The 21,227-nt window shown below is 34.6% G+C and overlaps 5 protein-coding genes across 5 annotated transcripts in view; 3 read left to right on the forward strand and 2 right to left on the reverse strand.

Annotated features, from left to right (window-relative positions):
* Window positions 1-181: 181 nt before the first annotated feature.
* LOC105622750 (WD repeat-containing protein 6) lies at window positions 182-4,791 on the reverse strand. The gene is made up of 14 exons (XM_012204163.1): window positions 4,773-4,791; window positions 4,609-4,680; window positions 4,206-4,377; window positions 3,818-3,988; window positions 3,583-3,733; window positions 3,285-3,509; window positions 2,806-3,208; window positions 2,554-2,685; window positions 1,997-2,481; window positions 1,713-1,898; window positions 1,107-1,642; window positions 589-1,025; window positions 325-487; window positions 182-248 (listed from the first exon to the last, which is right to left on the reverse strand). The coding sequence occupies exons 1-14, from the start codon at window positions 4,789-4,791 to the stop codon at window positions 182-184; spliced, it is 3,219 nt and encodes a 1,072-aa protein (XP_012059553.1).
* Window positions 4,792-5,161: 370 nt separating this feature from the next.
* On the forward strand, window positions 5,162-5,887 carry LOC105622752 (putative glutathione-specific gamma-glutamylcyclotransferase 2). Its single transcript, XM_012204164.1, has 2 exons — window positions 5,162-5,296; window positions 5,357-5,887. The coding sequence occupies exons 1-2, from the start codon at window positions 5,162-5,164 to the stop codon at window positions 5,885-5,887; spliced, it is 666 nt and encodes a 221-aa protein (XP_012059554.1).
* A 1,949-nt stretch (window positions 5,888-7,836) lies between these two features.
* On the forward strand, window positions 7,837-10,020 carry LOC105622753 (targeting protein for Xklp2 homolog). The gene has a single exon (XM_012204165.1). It carries the CDS (start codon window positions 7,837-7,839, stop codon window positions 10,018-10,020), a length of 2,184 nt encoding a protein of 727 aa, XP_012059555.1.
* Window positions 10,021-11,250: 1,230 nt separating this feature from the next.
* On the reverse strand, window positions 11,251-12,886 carry LOC105622754 (mitochondrial import inner membrane translocase subunit TIM44). The gene is made up of 6 exons (XM_012204166.1): window positions 12,839-12,886; window positions 12,532-12,777; window positions 12,247-12,451; window positions 12,040-12,182; window positions 11,579-11,942; window positions 11,251-11,498 (listed from the first exon to the last, which is right to left on the reverse strand). The coding sequence occupies exons 1-6, from the start codon at window positions 12,884-12,886 to the stop codon at window positions 11,251-11,253; spliced, it is 1,254 nt and encodes a 417-aa protein (XP_012059556.1).
* Window positions 12,887-15,035: 2,149 nt separating this feature from the next.
* The window catches only part of LOC105622755 (chromodomain-helicase-DNA-binding protein Mi-2 homolog), a 12,700-nt gene continuing 6,508 nt past the window's right edge, over window positions 15,036-21,227 (forward strand). Inside the window, exons 1-9 of the mRNA XM_012204167.1 lie at window positions 15,036-15,359; window positions 17,733-17,824; window positions 18,329-18,451; window positions 18,752-19,042; window positions 19,142-19,435; window positions 19,518-19,769; window positions 20,358-20,520; window positions 20,627-20,812; window positions 20,934-21,123. Coding sequence (XP_012059557.1) covers window positions 15,323-15,359; window positions 17,733-17,824; window positions 18,329-18,451; window positions 18,752-19,042; window positions 19,142-19,435; window positions 19,518-19,769; window positions 20,358-20,520; window positions 20,627-20,812; window positions 20,934-21,123 — 1,628 coding nt within the window. The 5' untranslated portion in view covers window positions 15,036-15,322. The remainder of the gene's footprint in view (window positions 15,360-17,732; window positions 17,825-18,328; window positions 18,452-18,751; window positions 19,043-19,141; window positions 19,436-19,517; window positions 19,770-20,357; window positions 20,521-20,626; window positions 20,813-20,933; window positions 21,124-21,227) is intronic.

Genomic DNA, 21,227 nt, shown 5'->3' on the forward strand with positions numbered 1-21,227 from the left:
TTATTATATATATATATATATAATATATATAATAAATAAATAACACACACACACACACACACACACACACACACACACACACACACACACACACACACACACACATATATATAAAATATCATATATATAAGATTCTTCGGTAGAAAATATTTTTTACACAAATAATGCTTTGTGTGAAATTTTAAATGGACATTATTTCAAATCCTCGTCCATATATACAAATAAAATCGTTCCAACTTTTATCGTGGCTGTTAAAATTAATATTTATAAGAATAAATGAAATAAAGAAGACAATTATAACATCTAATACATCTTTAAACTTACTTGGGATAACCATATAATTCCATGCCTTGCACATCCGTAACAGATGTAAATACTTGATTTAAGATATCTACATGTACGACTCCATTGGAACATGAATAATTATAGGTAATAACTTGCTGATCTATTCCCACGCTACATATTATATTGCTTTTCAATTTCACACCTGTTGGTATTATACATTTTTATAAATTTCTTAAGGCATGTGTGGAACATGTAATACATATAACTGTAAGTTTAAAAGATGTCATATGTACCCTAACTTACCAACGATTTGTGTGGAATGTGCGGATGCTGTATTCCATTTGGATAATATTTCAGCTGATAATTTATTTTCTGATAGATAAATTTGAAAATAGATGACATTGAGAAGATTGTCATCGCCACCGGTAACTAAAAGATATTCATTTTCATTCATATCCTTTAAATCAAAACAATTAATTCCTGACTGATGCAAGCTAAATTCTGCAAAAGGAATATTGTCGAAATTCAAAATATTCTGGTTCCCAGAATTTGCATCCTCGTGTATTTTCGAGACCATATCGGTAAAATCGAAAAAACGTAATTTTCCATCTGTACTCATTGTTAATACAATTACTTTGGGTTTGAATAATAATATGTGTATCTTCAAAATGCAACGATCTATGTATTTAGTAGATACTTTCAAATATGTATTGTTAGTTATAATATCATATACAAATAGTCTGCAATGGAAAAAAAAGGAATTATTTTATAACTTTCATAAAATGATATATCATTCTTGATGAAATAAATAATTAAATTACCTTAAATATCCGTCTGCACAAGCTACAAAGATTAATACATAATTTAATTTAGGGTAATAGGCATAAATATCCATATAACGTGTTTCTGGTTCTTCGATACAGGATTGCTTAGTTTCCTGCCATGGTTTTTTACAATACTGATTTTGTTTATAGAGCATATGAGAATTCATATCGAAACATGACATATTTAATTTTTTTATTGAATGTGAATTTTTTGGGTTAATACTTTGGAAGTTAAAGTTTAGCTTCCAAATCTTCAATTGTGCTCTTCCTCCACCAGAAAAGACTAGATATTGAAACTCGGATTCATGTAACATGTTTAATTCAACAACACTTAAGCATCTAATACCCGAAAGATGGCCATTAAAAGTTCCTAAATTTTTGAAAACGTTCCATTGAAAATCGTATTCAAAAATACTACTGATACGAAGAGTGCAGTCTTCACTACCGGATATAAAAATATTTTCTCGATAATGATCTGATTGTTTAATTGAAATGTATCGTAAGCAACAAGTCTCTTTTATGTGAAATCCATTCTATAAAAAACAACAAATATAAAAAGATTTGTACAATTTTTTTTTTTAATAATAGATTAAAATCACTTACCTGTAAAACAGGATGTGAAAGAAAAAGAGAAGAATTCATATCACATACATGGACCTGTTTATTTTTAATGTAAACAAAACTGGCTTTTGTGTGCGATATTACACAGTCCCACGATCTATGACCGCCACCGCAAGGAATTCTGACAACTACGTTTTCATTCAACAAGTTATATATTATAAATTCCACCTGAAAACGTTATTATAAGAGATATAATATATTATTACACAAGATTTTCTATTACTATGTGCATATATATTTATATGTATAAAATTTTCTATTTATACCTGTTTAAAACCAAATACAAAAAAAATCTCATTTTTTTCCGTCCCTCCTATTTTTTTTGTATTCACTTTTAACATGCCACTAATCCAGTCCATTGGCATTTTTTTTTTATGCAGCATTACCAAGGGCTTTGTATATATAAAAGAGTCCTTTATTAAATGTATTTGATAAAATCTCAACATTCCATCACGTCCAGATGTTATCAAGTTTTCTCCAAATATACAAAATGATTGAACTCCTATTTTACCATGAATCTTATTAAGTGTTTGAATAGGTTTTCTACTAATATCTATGTTAATAACTGTGTCAAAATATATATATTTCAGATCATATACATAAATATTTCCAGCTCTATCCCCACATATTAACAAATTATATGATATCCCGTAATTCACAGGAGGATTAACATCTTTATAGATTATAGCTGCAGTCAACCAACGTTCTCTACTGGGCGGCAATATGCATTCTGCATGCACTGTAAGATTACCTATAAAATCATAATGTTATACATGTTCTAAAATACATTATTTATGATATAGTTGCATAAATGATTACACACTACTCAATAATTTCAAAAGACCATTTGTTCCACAAACTATCAAATCAGAATTGTTTAACCATTGCAAAGATAAGATTTGTGAATCCATTATTTTGTTTTTCTCCGTAAACTGTCGTAAAGTCCCAAGGTACTCTAAAAATACATTATCTATTATGTAATTTTAATAATTAAAAACTTGAAAATAAAAAAGATAATATATTTGTAATAAAAATTCATTTTTATGTTAAGATTTGCATTAATAAACATTCTTACCTTCGTATACTATTGCATATCCGTCTCTAGATGCGAGAGCAACAAAATTGCGATTTGGAGAAACTTGCACGATATAATAGTGTTCTTTTGTTAAGTATATAGTGTTTTTAAGCATCATTTCTTTGTTGTAATGTAAAAGCGTTCCCAATTCAGTAAAGACTAAAATTGTATCATCATACAAATAGGAGACATATTTAGGAAAATTACATGTATCATTGCCACCAGATAGAAAAATTGTTTCTAGGCTTTTATAATGTTCAAAAGGTTGCATATGCACAGATCCATCACCTCCACCCACATATACTATATTGTCTTCAGATATGTCAATACTCCATATAGGAGCTTTATAATGAGTTTTATTAAGTAAATTACCTGAGAGTGACCATGTACATATAAGTGAATCCTAAAATAGAAAATTTTTTAAAATATACATAAAAATAAATTGTAATTTTCACCTACTGGTATAATTGAAATCTTACTTCTCCTATTGTTAAAACAATGTCATTTCTAATTAAAGCTTTCCACACTCTTGCTGTGTGCATAAACATTGCTTTTATTGGTACTATTTTTACTGTCTGCCAGTTTATATTGTTGCTTTTGGAATTTTCATCTTCTGTTACTTTCCAGAATCTGACACTTCTATCATCAGATGTAGAACAAATAAATCGCAAAGATGGATCACAAATAACAGAGAATATAACACCCTAGAATAAATTTACAAGGTGAGATTTTTATTCAAAAATGGTTATCCTTTTAAATTCAATATAATTACCAAACCTTGTGTCCTATTAAACGATGCAAAACTGGCATTCTTTTATTAGTGTCATTACATCTGTTGTCTACTTTCCATATTAAAATTTCTTGAAATACAGTTCCACTGAAAATAACTAAATTCTCTTGAGAAATTCCTGATATAGAACCGCCATAGCTAGATATTAATTAAGAAAATTGTTCATTTTTTATATCAATTATCTCTGTAAAAAATTAATTAACAAAAATCATGAAAGGATACAGAATGCATGTTTCTTGACAGCGTATAATTTGACAAGTTTTATTAAATATATTATATATAGATATATAATTATGAGCAAATAGAACTGCCAATCGTATTTCTTTCTTAAATGATATCCACTTTGCAGCAATTATCCAATCATTGAATTGATTAGTACTTTGTTTTCTTATTCTACATATACAAATAGAACAAAAAAAATTATTACATCAAAATATTTCAAGTTTTAAATCAAATTATTCTAATATGCTCTGAATAAAAATAAGAAAAAAACAGTTATAATTATATAAACATGAATCTATACCTCATATAGATAATTTTTCTTATTTTTATCTATAGATATTATATTGATATTTGACTTTGGTGTATCATGCATATAAAATTATATTACCTTATGTTGTGCTCTATTTCAACAAGTTTGCAAATGCATATAGACTTGGCACCAAATACAGCTAATATTTTATCCGTTCCTACTACAATACCATGTATATTACTTGGATACAGACAATCCAACTTGCACTCAAATTTGCAATTCCTGAATACATAGAGAGTAGGTCCCATACCTGTGATAATAAACAAGCATTAAAAAGTAATAAAAATTTATATTAACTTGATCAAATTTATCTTGTGCATCCATTAATTATTATTGACCAAGGTTTTTGTTAATTGCGAAAAAATTATTCGTGTAATATTAAAATTAATAATTCTTATAAAAATTATTTGCATTAAATTAATATTACATAAATTATATAATATATGATTATTGTAATTATATTAACTAATTCGTAACTAACCTATAAATATGATCTTTCCTACGCATCGAATAGCGAGGATCTCTGTGCGTAATAATAACGATGCCATTTCATCTATAATAAATTACATTACTTTGTTATAAATGTATTGAGATGCTAACAATCGTTATCACAATTGTTCATGCTAATCCACCTCATATGCACACTTTGCATTTTCGTGCACATGCCTGTGTGGGAGGAGTTCCGAGCAAATGTGCTTGGAGTTTTTCCACTCCTTTCCACTAAACCAACCAATCAGAAAATTTTATATTAAATTGACCAATTAGCGATGTGGCAATCAGGTCTCACTTCACTCACTTGTCACGTGTACTCGAGACAGATAAATAGGTTATGTTGCAGGGCGTAACAGACGCGTTGAATGTAACATGGAGCATAATTTTAGAGTGGAGTCGTCTACAAGTTATGTCACGGCATTAAAAGACGAGCTCGTCACCGAAGAGATTAGACAAAGTCTACATTGCATGACGTGATTGTCATTGTTGTCGACGATAAAAAGAAATCTTTCGGCCGACGTTGAGCGAGCGAGCGAGCGAGCATGTGGGTATTTGGTTATGGTTCTTTGATATGGAAAGCAGATTTTCCATATGAGAAAAAGCTCATCGGTTACATCAAGGGATATATCAGGCGTTTTTATCAAAAGAGTACTGATCACAGAGGCGTGCCCAATAGGGTAGGCAAGATGTAATTGCTTTTTCTCACATCAACTATATATCTTCATTTTTTTTTGCAGCCTGGACGTGTGGTGACGTTGCTTGCCTCTACTAATCCCGACGATCAAGTATGGGGAATCGCTTACAAGATATCTTCCGAAAATATAGAAAATGTAGTGAATCATTTGGATTTCCGAGAGAAAGGTGGCTACATAAAAAAAACCGTCCTCTTCTATCCCTGTGATTTTTCCAAGTCTACCCAAAGTGATTCAAATACCAACGTGTCTTTGAATGATCTCTCGAGGATGACTTTTTCAACAGCATCGCTTTCAACTGTATTGGACGAAGCTCCATTCTACCTCACTATTTATATAGGTGAAGAAGATAATCCAAATTTTGCTGGAATGGAGAACATAGATATCATTGCGAGACATATAATTGTTTCACGTGGCATCAGTGGATCTAATATAGAGTATCTCTATAAATTGGCATCTGCGATGCGCACGATAGCCCCTGGTGTGCAGGATGAACATCTGTTTGCTTTAGAAAGAGCTGTAAAAGAATTGGAGCAGCAGACAGAAGAATCATTGAAATTTGATCAATTTTCATAAAATATAATTGTATTAATATAAGAAAATACAGCCAATTGTGTCATCAGTCGATATAATTAATATTTGATAATCTGAATATTTATTTTATTTCATTTTTTTCTTTCTCTCTATTTAAAGATCTTCTGATTAATCTTCTGATTGTATTTATGCAGCAAACTTATTAGATATAATAACGAAATATTTTGATTAAGAAGTTTTTATCATAGCGAATCTCGACACGATTGATGCAATTGGCTGAGAACTAAAGAGACAAAACTTTTTTTGCACTGACTAAAATAATAGCAAAATGATAATATTTCCGTACAGTTAGGCACTATATAATATTTTTAAACTACTGATAAAAAAAATCTTATTTATCAAATAAATCATATTTTCATATAAAATAGCTGCAATTTTTATCAATAACTTCAAATTTTCACTGAAAAAAATTTACAATAAGATTGTAAATTATATAATTAAAAATTTTGTTTGAAATTATTAATTTTTACGTATACAATAATTTACTATTCATTTTTTTAAAGTTCTGTTGAAAGTAGAATTTGTTCCCACAGTGGGAATTTCTAGGCGACGTAAGAATTTTTGAGCTTTATGTTTCCTGCTTATGCTTCATGAAAACGCATGCCATTTGTCAGCCAATCGGAACGAATTACGATCTGGCGGGTTCTTTCGTGCATGCGTCTTGCGATAACGAATAATTTCGCATGTGCGGTATTACAGGAGCAAAGAATAGTGAAGCGTTGGTAAAGAAATGAGTGAGAACACAATCCACTTACTGAAATTTGCGAGTAAATTTAACTTTTACATAATTTTTGGAAATGTCAGAAAAAAGCTAATCTTTAAAGGTATTTTTTTTACTTATTAGACGTGTCGTTCGATGCTCATGCGCGAACTTCGAATCCAGCTAGCAACAACGCAGCCAATCCGAATGAGGCATAGAAGAATTCAAACTTGAATGAGTGTAACGTACGTTTGATTTTGTCGTTAGCTATTCTCGTGGAATGTTCGCTGGTGTTTCGCTCTGTCCTGCCTTCAAGGGTTCAATTGAATACGAGCTAAAAATAAGAGTAGAGATCGCAGGGAGAAGAAGTTTGAGGCACATGAGTTTTCGACGAACAGTGTGACAAGAGACGCAAATAATTGACGTAAATAGTTACATGTGAGTACGTAGTACTGGCCTTTATTTTGATTCTGCAACAACTGTGTTGGATCTGCAAGACCTAATTATTAATTCATTCGAATGAAAATAATATAGAAAGCTATTCAGTTGCATAAATTTTTCTTTCTACTAAAATAAAATTATTTCTATTTAATTGTTTATAAAGGACATATATAAAACGTGTCACATTACACAAAATTTTTTATTTTTGTCTTTGTATAAGGAAATTCTTTGTAACAGATTCAACATTAATGAATTAGAAATGATATTTAATCAACAATCTCTTTTTGAAGAAATGTCATTAGCTTTATAAGATGTGCTCTTTAGACTAATACAACTTTATATATGTAAACACTAAGATTGAAAATTGAAAAGTGTCTCAAAATGTCAAAGTTTTATATTTTGATATTTTGATATAATTATAATTCTCCAACAATAACATTCTATTTGCATTTACTTGTCATATTGTACATCAATTTTGCTTAAGAATGATTAATGCAAATATGGTTATAATTTAGAAATAAAAGTACATAAATAAAATAAGAGAAAAAAGATATGTTAGTTATACTTTAAAATATATATTTTTTGTTATTTAATTGTTACTTATTGTTTATACTGTAATATTTATACTAGATATATCTTTAGAATCATTTAAGATTTCATATTTTTATGTTGCAGATTATCATTAAGTATTATTGGATGGCATTTATATTTTGACGTATAGTAATTTTTTCTTTATGACTTGATACCAATATATTTTGCGTGCACACTATATATTTTACTGATTGACACAATGGAGGACCTTGATCTGCAAGCACCACAATGGGTAGATTTTACTGAGACTCACAGTCCGATGCGGATGCAGGACTTCTTTGAAAAATCACATGCAATACATGAACGCATAGAGGATTTCTGTAACTCTGCTTCTGAGAATACAGAGAACATTCAGCTCATGTCTAACACAAATGTCATATGTACTAGCACAGAGGCACAAACAGATTTAGAAATTATAAAGAGTACTCCTATCAAAATGGCTTCTCCGAAAAATGGTAATAATGAATTAGGAGAAACTACTTATGATCAAGTACTCAGCGATGCGATGAGGCAACTGGACCTTTGTAAAGTGCCACTTAAAAAAACTCGAGAAGCACTAAATAAAAGTACCCAGGAGTCGACTGTTTTTAAGACACCGAATATGTCTAAAACCATTAAACCATCTAAAATTATCAATTGTCGTAGTGTACCAAATAAATACATTCACTCTCGACAAGATTCTGTGCAAAAGTCCACGAAAGTGAACAAGAATATCTGTATTTCAGTCACTAACATGTCTGAAAATACAAAAGAAATATCGGTTAATCATGCCTTATTTAAGCCTGAAAATCACAATGAGAATAATGTAGTAGAAGATTCTAAAAATAAGAAAGAAAAACAAGGTGAGGAGGAAGATAATAAGAAATATAATGAAAAACATGAAAAAGACATTGAAAAATATAATGAAGCAGACAATAAGGAATATAACGAGGAAGATGATAAAGAGCGGCAAGATGAATCAAAAGGATCATCTGACAGTAAGAAAACCAAGGAAGAGAACAGTCAAGACGATGTGGACGCTACAATCGAGTCAGGCAATCAAACACAATCTACGAATAAGCATTCAGTTCTTACCTGGTATAATCATAGACGAAGCTTACAAAAACGCAGAACATCGGTCAACAAGAAATACGTCAGTTTAGCGGAGGCAGTATCGCGCTTTCAAAACGAGACGCCCAAGCGTTTCCACACTAGAAGTAAGGTGAATAACACGACTGGTATGCCACTGTCGAAAACAATGCAGAACCGTTTAAAACCAACGGTACCGATTTCACCAGCGCTCATATCAAAGAACAGGTCGCGTCCTGTTACCGTGCTGAGCCGAGAAGAGCGCGAGAAACTAGAAATGGAAGAAATGAAGAAACATCAGATAAAAGCCAATCCGATACCACCTAATGTACTACGAGGCTCACGAGTGATGAAGAAGCCGACGGTAGTCGCGCATAATTCTACTGAATCCAATGGAAAAGTTCATGGTCCGAAGAATGTCACAAAGTTGCTGGTAACTGATCCTTCAGGTCTCATTGTAGAACATGAGGAAATATCATTTTTTGGTGTACCAAAAGACATTGATATAACAAAAAACGTAACACGCATCATACCATTTAGCTTCGAGGCGCGCAATAAGGATCTACAGATAAAAAAGGAACAACGACTGAAGGATTTGCAAGAAGCTAGTAAAACAAAGATAGAATTCCATGCCAGGCCAGTGCCAAATTTTTCGAAGCCACCAACACCACCGGCCAAACAGCAGCAGCAGAATAGAACAAAGAAATCTATCTTACCGTGTCCCTTCAGCTTTGACAATCGAGACAAGAAAGTATTTGAAAGAAAGGACCACTTAGTGAAACAACTGCTCGAAAAGGATAAGCAAGCGCGTGTATTCCGCGCGAATCCGGTACCAGTCTTCAAACCTGTAATGGTTCGTGGTAGATCCAAAGAGAATCTTTCAGTGAAGAACAAGAAGATTGTAAGCGAACAAGCGGAAGATCAGGAAAACAAAGCGCCGAATATTGATTCTTTAAAGGCAGAGAGGAAGAATGTAGAGAAGGCGAAGAGCACAGTTTACACTGTTGATAAACAAAAAGCACCATTAAAAGCTTATCCGCTGAAATTAAATACTGATAAACGGGCGAAGGAACGGTATGAGTTTAACGAGAAGATGAGGCGTAAGGAAATGGAAGAGGAGACAAAACGTCAGGAAGCAGAACAGAAGAGACTCGAATCTGAGAAATTAATGAAAATAGAATTACGCAAGTTATCGGAGGTGAAAGCAAGACCGATGCCAATGTACAAATCGCCAGTTATTCTTAAAGCGACGAAAAAGCTGACCAATCCACAGAGTCCTGCATTTGCGAGTAAACTCAAATCGAAGCAAATATGAACATGATATGTTGATTAGAATATTTCGGTTGAAAAAAATTATATAATATTGTGACTCGCTTATATATTTATATAAAGATTACACAGTATAATGTTATGAAGAATATGAATAAAAAACGTAGTTTATATATATCATTCTTATAAGGTATTCCTTTTATCTACATGCATGATTTTATTTTAAATAGAAAAAATAATACTATATAGTCGTTTGTTCGCAGATATCATTTTATTCCGTTTCAATCCAAACCGACTCTTATAATACTCTTTAAAAAATAATCAACAGCTCTCTTTATAATTTAAACGTATGCTATAATCATTCATTAATATCAGCTTGTACATATGTACATTCATATATATAGTTTTATTACAGATGCATTTGTTAATATATTCAAACTAATAGATTCTCATATCCATCTCGTGCTGTACACAATTACAATAATATATTTTAAATATGATGAAAACATTTTCAGTTTTTGAAAAACTTTTCAACAACTGCAATATCTGTAATTATTCTTAATGTTATTTTAATATTAAAAAAATAAGATTTTTATCATTTCGTCAATAAAGCACAATCTATTATTTTTTTGTTTATAAAAATTGGCTTATTCTTGTTTTATAATTGACAATAAATATTATATAAAAATTATATAAAAAATATTATATAAAAATTAATTTTAATACTTGCCAATTTGCAATATAAATTCTTTTAAATATTAATTAATGTTTTTTCTCGAAATTGAATATAAGAAATACGAAAATTTTATAAATAAAGTACATAACACTAATTGGCAATTAAGTAATTATACTTAACTTCTATTATATGCACGATAAATGGATATTATCTTAATTATGACCTATTTTTAAATAATTACAAGCTGTATGGCAAAGTGTATCACACTACGTGATTTCGATGCATTTACAAATATATTATCTTGTAAATAACTTAGCACGTGTATATACTTAGATCAAATACAATTAAAATTTACAGATATTGCGTTGCTAAAATTTTGTGTACATACATAAACATTCCAATTTACAGGAGATACGTTATGTATTATTATATGTATACTAGATCGGTAATCATTTAATACGATCGTTAAAGAATTCTTGATACGTTCGATCATATTTTTAATATGAATAATAACAGTAATGTACACGAATGACATTACTACACGACGATTCCACGTAGCCGCGTAAACTTTGAATAGTTAGTTTATGTTGTTCGTTCACACTATACCAATTGTTCCGAACTGGTGGCACTGAGATCTAGTAAACGCCATGCGGCCTTGGGATTAAGTTCCGTTCGATCGCGACACAATACCCAAACGTAATTGACACGCATAACTTTCTGGGGATCTCCCTCAATCACTTCGTTCTTGAAGTTTTTCACGCACATGATTTGTTGAGATTGAAAGCTAATTATTAAAACCGGTCCCTGTTCCATCATCTTTCCCATCACTAGATCTACATTGTCGATATCTGTAATTGATATTCTTTTTTTTACTTTTCACAATTTCAAAGTATCGTATAATTAATGAATATTATGTATAAATATGTACCTAGAATTTTACTATCCGAATAATGGCCTAATTTCTTAACTTCCCTATGTGGTTGCGAGATTATATTGTATGGTCCTTCATGACACCAGTCTTTCAGAATCTCAAGGTCACCTCTAATCATCGCCTCGAGAATATTCGGGATAAAGTCGGTTTCGCAGTCTTTCAAGAACTGTATTTTACTAAAATTGGGATCCAGCTTGCAGATCTCTGTAAGTGTCTCCGATAGCTCGGTCTTTTGAAATAGCCCACCTATAATGTCCGAAACCTTGTCCGTAAGCAATCTGGAAGCGCGTAGTACAGCATTATCTGACTCGTCGAATTTCGTCTTCCAATCCATTACTTTATTCACGTATGGATTATTATCCTTTAAAAGAACATTTGATATCGTTAAATAGAGGCATTTGTTAATACCCATTTATACATTATATGAAGTTTATTACAAAACATTGTCCATAAAGTACCTTAAAATTTTCCCAAGCATTGGCAAACATGTAGTCCTTGTGCATTTCCACACCTGTCGTTTTTTGGTCAGGCATAATTTCTCTAGGTTCTATTGGTACTTCGTTTCTCTTTCTTAGCTTTTTAGGTGGAACGTAAACTTTGCCTGCATTAAGCAATAATGAAATTTAACCACTCTATTCTTTGTCTATTCAGCCAAATCTATCTACCTAGAATTCCATGTTGGTCAAGTTCATTCCGTACGGCCTCTGCGGTGTGTGATATAGTTTGAAATGCACCTGTCTTACCAAGTGCTTGGCGCTTTTCGGAAATCGTTTCCGCCGCTCCTTTGGCCGATTTCGTTATCTCTTCGCCCAACTGGCCAGCACGTTTGCCTAATTCAGTCTTACTTGCCTCCTCGATAACTTCTTGCATCTTTTAAACATAAACTCACTTAATTATACATGTGTAACATAACATATATTAATATACATGAGTTAATTGTAGATATGTACCTTTTCTTTAATTGTATCCAGTTTTTCTTTGATCACTTCTGAACTTTTGCTGGCTTCAGATTCAACAGCTTGGAATTTTTGTCGTGCTGTTCGTAACGCTTCTGATTGTTCCAGTTTCTGAGCTTCTTCTCTAAACTTTTTTAATGATTCCTTCATTTCTTTATTTTTCTGCATCTCCTGCTTGATATTCTCAATTAACTGAGATAGAAAGCTTGGCCGTCGTGCCGAATTCGAATACAGTCGAAGCTGCAAAATCACACATTACTGCTTATCATTGATATAACTTATTTGCATAGCAGGAACTTACCGACTGCATTTGTGCATTGAGCAATTCCACTGATGTCGATGGAAACATAGGCGATAGTACACGTTTCCTCGAGCCATCTCTCAAGCTTCTTGTTGATCGTACCAATCTTGAAGCTCCTTTTAAACTCACCCTACATGATGCAACGTTCTGCAACTGTTGAATCAATTATAATTCTTGCTTTGAATGACAATTGTTCAAACAATTTTATTGGCAATCAAGCGTACGTGTGAAATCCTTTATTTTGTTAGCATTCAAACATTATTCGACAATCACGCTGAACAATAAGTCTTATTGAGAAAACGTGCATCGTTCGACATAGAAGTTTTACCGGCAATGCGATGCGTGAAATAGTCATAAATGCAATTGATGCATTTTCACGAACAAAGACAATTCCGCGAATCATTGCGAATCACTTTAATGATCGTGCAATATCTCACAATCATGCGAATGAGTCTAACAGAAATTTCCAAAGGAAAGATAACCTTAGTGTTAATGATAAAAACCACCGGTTTTTGCAAATGTGATCGTGAATTTATGCACAATTTACGAATAATGCAGGCGTGGCGTTTCGTTTGTGAAATCGAGTTATCGAGTGACAATGGTTTAGTTAGCAATACAATTTATTTACCATTTTACGAAAGATTTGTCTATATATCCGGCAAAAGGTCCTCGTGAATACGTCGATGCTGACGAATTGCTCGGTTACGTCCTCTGCATCGAAAAACGGCAAATTAATGCTAAGATTGTTCATCTTGTTTTCCCTAGAAAAAGCAATGCTGCCAATAGGTCTATTCGCGTTCCATGAAATCCCCAAATATTCTTGCACTTAAAATGAGATAGATACATATTTTGTCTTGAAAAGAGAGAGAGCGAAGATGTCGAATACCAAAAGTGCAAACAATGCAAACAGATCTATTGTATAACGTTGACTGCGTTCAGCAGAGGGCAGAGCAGGCGGCTTTACAACTTTGTAAAATTCTTTAATGCCATTGGTTCTTGCTTTTGGTTCCTTATGGATCTAAATATATAAACCAATCGTATTGAAGAATTTTACAAAGTTGCAAAGCTGCTTTCTCTACTGAGAGCAGCCGTCCCTAAATAATGCAGCTAACACAAAAGGAAATTAGTAATTAATGCAATTACTGTTAAAATTGCAATGTAATTGCGAATATTCGCAGTAAAAAGAATCATCTGCAGGTCCCTACGATTTTTGAAAAATAAAATAAAAATTTATGTTGAAATGAGAAAAATTAGCGACGATACCAAGTACAAAAATTACAAGTAACGCGAACAAATTTAATATTCTGCAAGAATATTCATTATATATTTTCTCGACGGTTTTCCTGTCGCTAATCTAATTTATAATGCGTAGAAATTTTGTTTCGAATTAAAATTAAATTGATTCGATCTTAAAGAACAGAGAAAGGAGAGAAAACGGATGCATCCTGAACGCATTAATTTAACTGATTTAACGCAATTTCGCGCGGTTTCTCAAAGAACATTTTCAGAGAAATGGCAAAAAACGTTCGATAAATTATTCGATATGATCATAAGATACAGAGAACGCAAAAACGGTTCTGACGTGGCAGTATAATAGGCAGGTAGAAAGATAGAAAAGATTAAAGAGAGGAAGAGAGAGGAAAAGGAAGGACAAAGAAGAAACTGTGCTTTGTTGAGGAGAGACTCGCGTGCGGATCCGACAGACGGTTTCGGCCGCACTCCAATCGTGATGCCATAATGGCATTGCCATTTTGCCACTTCGCAGACGCTTACGGCACGCTACGTCGAATGGAGGGGGACAGGTGGGGATGATTGTTGGGAAATCGCGCCGCTTGAGTACGGTTGTTGAATGGTACGTGTAGTGCCGAGTGTTTGGCAGATTATCCCCACTTATCCCCTCCACGTGTCATAACGCGCTGTAAGCGTCTGCGAGATGGCATCACTTCACTTTCGGATGTGAAGAGTGACAAGGAGAAGAAAGGAAAAAGAGAGAAAGAGAGGTGTAGAAACTGCGAGGGAAACGATGACGAGAGGAGGTGGAAATAGAATGGAATAGAGAACGAGGGGAAACGACGAATCGCGCCGGCGGGTGATGGTAAGACGGTGGCGAAAGAGCAGCATTCGTCGTTGTTCGCCGTAGATCGGTAGGATATATACCTAATATACGGAGCGTCCCGAGTGACGGCATTGACGGCACGCCGCCACACGCCGCACTGTCGGAGTCCGGAGCGTTGTCCGTGACGGCATTGATGTTGCATTTCCGTGGCGTTTCTACGCGCCCGTGAGAAAAACACGGTGGTGAACAGCAGTGAACGGACGTGTGAAGGTAGAGAATACGAGGAGGGCAAGAAGCGGCGTCATCGAAATCGCGAAACGTCGTACTTCTCGTCGTTGTCATCGTGATTGTCGTATCTTGTCGTCGTCGTCGTCGTCGTCGTCGTCGTTATCGTTGTCCTCGGTGCCGAGAAGCGGACTCGCTGGGGTATGGCGTCGGACGAGGAGATGGACGAAAACTATGCGGGTGAGAGTACGAGAGAATTGTGCGATGCGAGCAAGAGTGTGAGAGAGAGAGAGAGAGAGAGAGAGAGAGAGATTACGCGCGCGAGAATGGCACCGGGGTGATCGCACGAGAATCGTTTGGTGTACTTATATATGTATAGCGCTCGTGGGACGCGCGCTTTTTCGTCCCATCAATGGCTGCCGTATCAATCACTCCGATGCCATGCCGGGTTCCCCGAGTTTCCCTGGATTCCTTGTTTTTCATTCTGATTGTCAAGACGATTGTCAAAATCTTTCCAATGCCGGTGGAAGGACACCTTTCCGCCAAAGAGAAAGAGGATTGCAAGTGACATCGACACGAGAGCGTGCACATGGTGTACGTTCCATCTCTTTCTCTCTTTCTCTGTACGTGTCCGGCATTTAGTAGCTCGATCAACTCGCTCTCGTGTTTACTACTCGTCAGCGCATTCCTTTCGTTATAGAGGAATCGAAATTCCATTGGCGAAAAGAAGAGAGAAAGAGAGAGAAAGAGGGAGATGCATGTTTCGATAATATAGTGATTTTTTTTGTAGTTCCGAATCGTCGCATTTGTTTGTTTTTCTTTCAATCTGCCGGGCTCGATTTCCGATTTATCGCGTATCTCGTCCGAGAATGCTCGTCGTCGTCGTCGTCGTCGTCATCGTCGTCGCGCGCGCTTGCGTAATCATAATTATAATATTCATAGACGAGTTACGGAATATTGCGAGTTACAAAAATCGAACGCAGCCATGGTCGTTGATTTGCAAATCTAACATGGTTGCACGGCGCCCGTGCACTCGTGGTAAGCGGTAATGACCGATGAAGCGAACTTAGACGACTTATCTCCGTTCGATCTTCGCGGTCTCGCGATGGAAAACACTCGGCCGTGCGAATTAACGTTCGCGAGTTCGACGTCTCTCGGGCGTCACGAAAACGGTTCCCAATCGACTGGGACATAATTGCATTTGCGCCATGTTACGACGCGTTCGCGCGAAAGAAGGAAAAAGAAAAAACACCGAGTTATGGATCCGCATTTCACGTACACGCGTCGCGTCGCTGTGTGCGACGTGCACGCACGCAGGGACACGCAACACACACACACGCGCGCGCGCGCGCGCGTGCGAACGCGCGACAGCCGGCGTCTAACCTCCACCGTCGCATAAAGACCCAGTAAAAATTCACCCGAGTGAACGGATTTCATTTCGCGTTCAGATCCCACGTCCTTCGGCGGAATCGTCAAGCCGGCGGAAATTAAACGCGCCGACGTCGCGCGCGCGTAAAACGCGTGGCGTGAATACATATATACATGCGCGCACACACACATATACAAACGCACGCACATACACGCACAGAACGCGCGTGTGTGCGCGGCGTACGCGCGCCCGTATGTCAAATGTATGTAGCGTACGTATGGCCCTATTAAAGAAAATGGCGGATGTACACTCGCGGATGAGGCACTCGCGGAACGTTGATTAGTTCGAATTCGTCCTCCGCGTTTGCGAGGAAGTGAGTCTCGTGTCGGTGCCGATCGTGGATCGTGATTTCGCGTACGATTCGCCGCCCTTGCCTTTCTTTCACCTTCACATCGATGTACCTTTGCCAGATTCTCGCCCGCGCTCTCGCCGTGTATACATAATTAAGGACACCGCGTCGCGCAGCGCGATTGATTCGGTCGTTGCCGTGTACACCTTTGCGAGCCGAGGTTCCTTTACTGATAATTTACGGCACGAATAAAATTCGAATTTAATCACATTGTTTTACTTCGATACTGTTTAATCCATTTCTCTAATTATTAACTTAGGTGGAAAATTTACGGCTCGATTAAAGAATTTGGATCGTGATTCATAAGGTATAATGTGTAGTATATGTAGATAAGAATTGTTGCATTCATTGGAAAGAAAATTTTGCCATAGTGGAATTAGAGTGAATATAGATATTTTTTATAAAAAAAAGTATAAATCGTCATCACATTACCATATTTTCATATTGCTGCTCTTAGAAAAAAAAAAATGACTTCTTTTTTATGTTTACAAGATGTTGTTTTGTACAGATGCAAATATGATTCAGAATAGTGATATTAGTTACTAAGGCCTTTATTCTGTAATAAGCCATTACTTAAATTTTAAGTCTTAAGCCATAAGAAAGCCATAAAGAAGTTACAATTATTATTCTTTTTACATTTGAAAGTAGAAAGCCTATAATTCAATCTTTAACAACGATATCAATGTTATATTGTCATTACACAGGTTTTTGTAAGACAAAAAATTGCATAGCAACAGTACAACATTACTGACACTGTCCTTGAGAATTATAGAATAGAAGCTTAAGATAGAAGAGATTTCACAATGATAAATTTGAAAATAAACATGTCTTTTAGGAGAGGATGACATGGACGAGACTGGAGGACAAGTATCAAATGTTGGCCAGCAAGTAGATGGATCATCTGACGCTGAAGAATCTCAAAGACTTGTAAGTTTTACATTTTATAGCATTAATAAGTTTGATGCTTAATAATACTTACGAGCGACTTGGACCAAAGACCCTGATTAATTTAACTCGGTTGTTAACTGGACAGGCATTACTTAAACATGATTTTTCATTATCTAGTTTACTTGTAGTTAAGCTTACCTGATGTTTTATCCAATAGACTTCATCCATGACATCATCATAAATGATTCTATTGGATCATATCTAAAATATTAGATTAAGCCTAATCCTAAGTTAACCAGATAATGAAAAACCAGACCTTAAAATTAAATCTTTTTACTACATATTTTTATTGATTAATAGTTTTATTCATATTAATAAAATGTTTAAGTTAATCAGAGTTTGGTCAAAGTCGCTTTATAATTCATAGTCACGAAGATTATATGCTCCCATCTTTTATTTTTGTAATGATATCTTAATAATGATATCTGAATATTATAGTATTCAATATCCAGAAGTTTAAAACATGAAAATTATTCTTTACAGGAAGAAGATGATGATTACGAACCAGAAGAGCGAAAAAAGAAGAAGGGGAAAAAACGAAAAGCACGTAGCGAAGATAAAAAAGGAAAGAAAAAGAAGAAAAAGAAAAAATCCGATTCTGGAGATGTAAGGAAACATTACTGCATAATATATCTTTATATAATTTAGTTAATACTTAATAAAATCCGACAGGAATGATGAAGCCAACTTCTCTGCATTTCATTTGCAGTGCAAATACATATCTGTACTTTACTATATTTTATCTCCTACAAATAACATTGTGATGTTGATGAATTTCATAATACGCACATAAATATCAATTATGTTCGGATTTTTTCAATATTTTAATAATTTTATAAGGAATTTCGTCTTTGATAAAAATTCATAGTTTTTTGCTAATTTTTAATACTTTACATAAAATTTTAGGAAAGTGATTTCGGTGGCGGTGAAGCGGGTGACGCGGCTGGTGAAGATAGCGACTATGCAGTTAATAGAAAAAGCAGAAAATCGTCGTCTAGAAAATCTTCCAGCCATAATACATCGACCACTCAGAGTCAAGAACCTACAACAGGCATGCCCACGATCGAAGAAGTGTGCAATACATTTGGTTTAACAGATGTACAAATTGAATACTCCGATGCCGATTTTCAAAATTTAACGACGTACAAACTGTTTCAACAACATGTCAGACCACTCTTGGCAAAAGAAAATCCGAAAGTGTGTACATTTTTACATATCAATCTCGTATAGTACCAATACAATAGTTATCACTTATTATTATACTTACTTAAATAATTTTTGTTCTTATATAATTAGGTTCCAATGTCAAAACTTATGATGTTGGTGGCAGCCAAGTGGCGCGATTTTTCTGAATTAAATCCACATACGCAACCAGACGCAGATGTGTCATCCACAAATGTAGATGATGATAGTAGAAACGCTAGAACTAATCGGGGTGGTGCTATGCAAGAAGCCGAAGAAGAGGAGGAAGATGACGAGGACAGTGATAGAAAGAGAAAATCACGAGGTTCGAGAGCGAAAAAAGGGAAAAAGGCATCGAAAGTACCAACGCTTAAGATTAAGCTTGGGAAACGTAAACGAGGCAGTTCGGTATGTGCTCTATTTCTTATTTGATTGTATTTCTCGATGGAGACTCGAGATTTTTTATTTAAATCTTGATTAAATTATTTAGGACGAAGAAGCAGAAGGTAGTGCTGCTGGTTCTGCAGCGGATTCAGACATGGAGTTCGAGCAAATGTTGGCTGATGCGGAAGAAACTCCGGGTGCTGAAGGTAACAAAGGCAATGTTGAAGAGAGTGGGGTAGAACCTCCAGCTGAACCGCCAGTTCGCAGAAAGGCAAAAACCAAAATCGGCAACAAAACTAAGAAAAAGAAGAAGACAAAGACAACTTCCAAGTTCCCGGATGGAGAGGAAGGTCTCCAGGTAGAGTTAAGCAGCATCTGCTTATGCGTTCATTGTTGTTTTAAACGTGCTTGCAATCATGGACTGTCACATAATAGTTATCCTCATACTAAAAGCTTGGAAATTTATTTATAATTTGCTAGTCGGCGCATGTCTAATCATTATGCTTGTTAATATTATCACAGCTGATAATCTTTTTATAATTTCTATTTGAATATTTACATACAAATCTTTCCGATATAAGGCTATCTTATTGATAATTGATTGATAGCTAACGGGATAAATTTTTAAATTTAATTAAGAGGGAATATATCACCTTTTTAATATGTGCAAAATTTAAAGGTAAAAATATATATTATGTATGTGCAAGTGGATATTTAGAGAACTTCAAGAACGCATATGCTACGTTGACTTACTCTGCCTTAAAATAATTATAAACGTTTCTTCCTTTTACAATGTTTAAAGTCGCATAATCATTTTAACATTGCAACATGCTTAATTATACATCATATCTTAATTTCATTAATACATCTTGCATTATTATATGAATTATTCTATTCTGATCAAAATGGAATAATTATTTTCCAAATTTCTTTTTGCTTTCTATAGACTGACCACCAGGATTATTGTGAAGTATGTCAACAAGGCGGCGAGATTATATTATGCGATACATGTCCCAGAGCATACCATTTAGTGTGCTTAGAGCCCGAAATGGAGGAAACACCAGAAGGAAAATGGAGTTGTGCTCATTGCGAAGGAGAAGGTATTGCAGGTACCCATGTCCTCCCATACCATTGCCTTCAATCTCCTCATTCCTTTCTAAAACTTTCCACTTATCATTCAGAAAACGACAACTACAGTTATATTTGCACTATCAGGTGCAGCAGAAGACGACGATGAACATATGGAATTCTGTAGAGTGTGCAAGGATGGCGGAGAATTATTATGCTGTGACAGTTGTACGAGCGCGTATCATACGCATTGTCTGAATCCTCCTTTATCAGAGATTCCTGATGGCGATTGGAAATGTCCTAGATGCTCTTGTCCACCATTAAGAGGAAAAGGTATGTCATTACAAGTATGATACATCTCTTTAGTAATTTTATATTGATTGTAGATAGCAGAAACGATATTTAAAAGTAAACACAAATATGTAGTCTCTTAGTAATTAAATTGCTTTTTTAGTGGCAAAAATATTAACTTGGAGATGGAAAGAGTGCTCAGATACTCCATCGGAGGAACCCTCTACGAGCAAGGCTGCACCTAAGCAAAGAAAAATGCGTGAATTCTTTGTTAAATGGGCCGATATGTCTTACTGGCATTGCGATTGGATAACAGAATTACAACTTGACGTTTTTCACCCTCTTATGTACAGGTACATAAATGTTTGCAACGATATTATTCACGTAATTTTACACACACACACACACACATATATATATATATATATATATATATATATATTGTATATGATACATT

The sequence above is a fragment of the Atta cephalotes genome (assembly GCF_000143395.1).
Source record: "Atta cephalotes unplaced genomic scaffold scaffold00048, whole genome shotgun sequence".
NCBI lineage: Eukaryota > Metazoa > Arthropoda > Insecta > Hymenoptera > Formicidae > Atta > Atta cephalotes.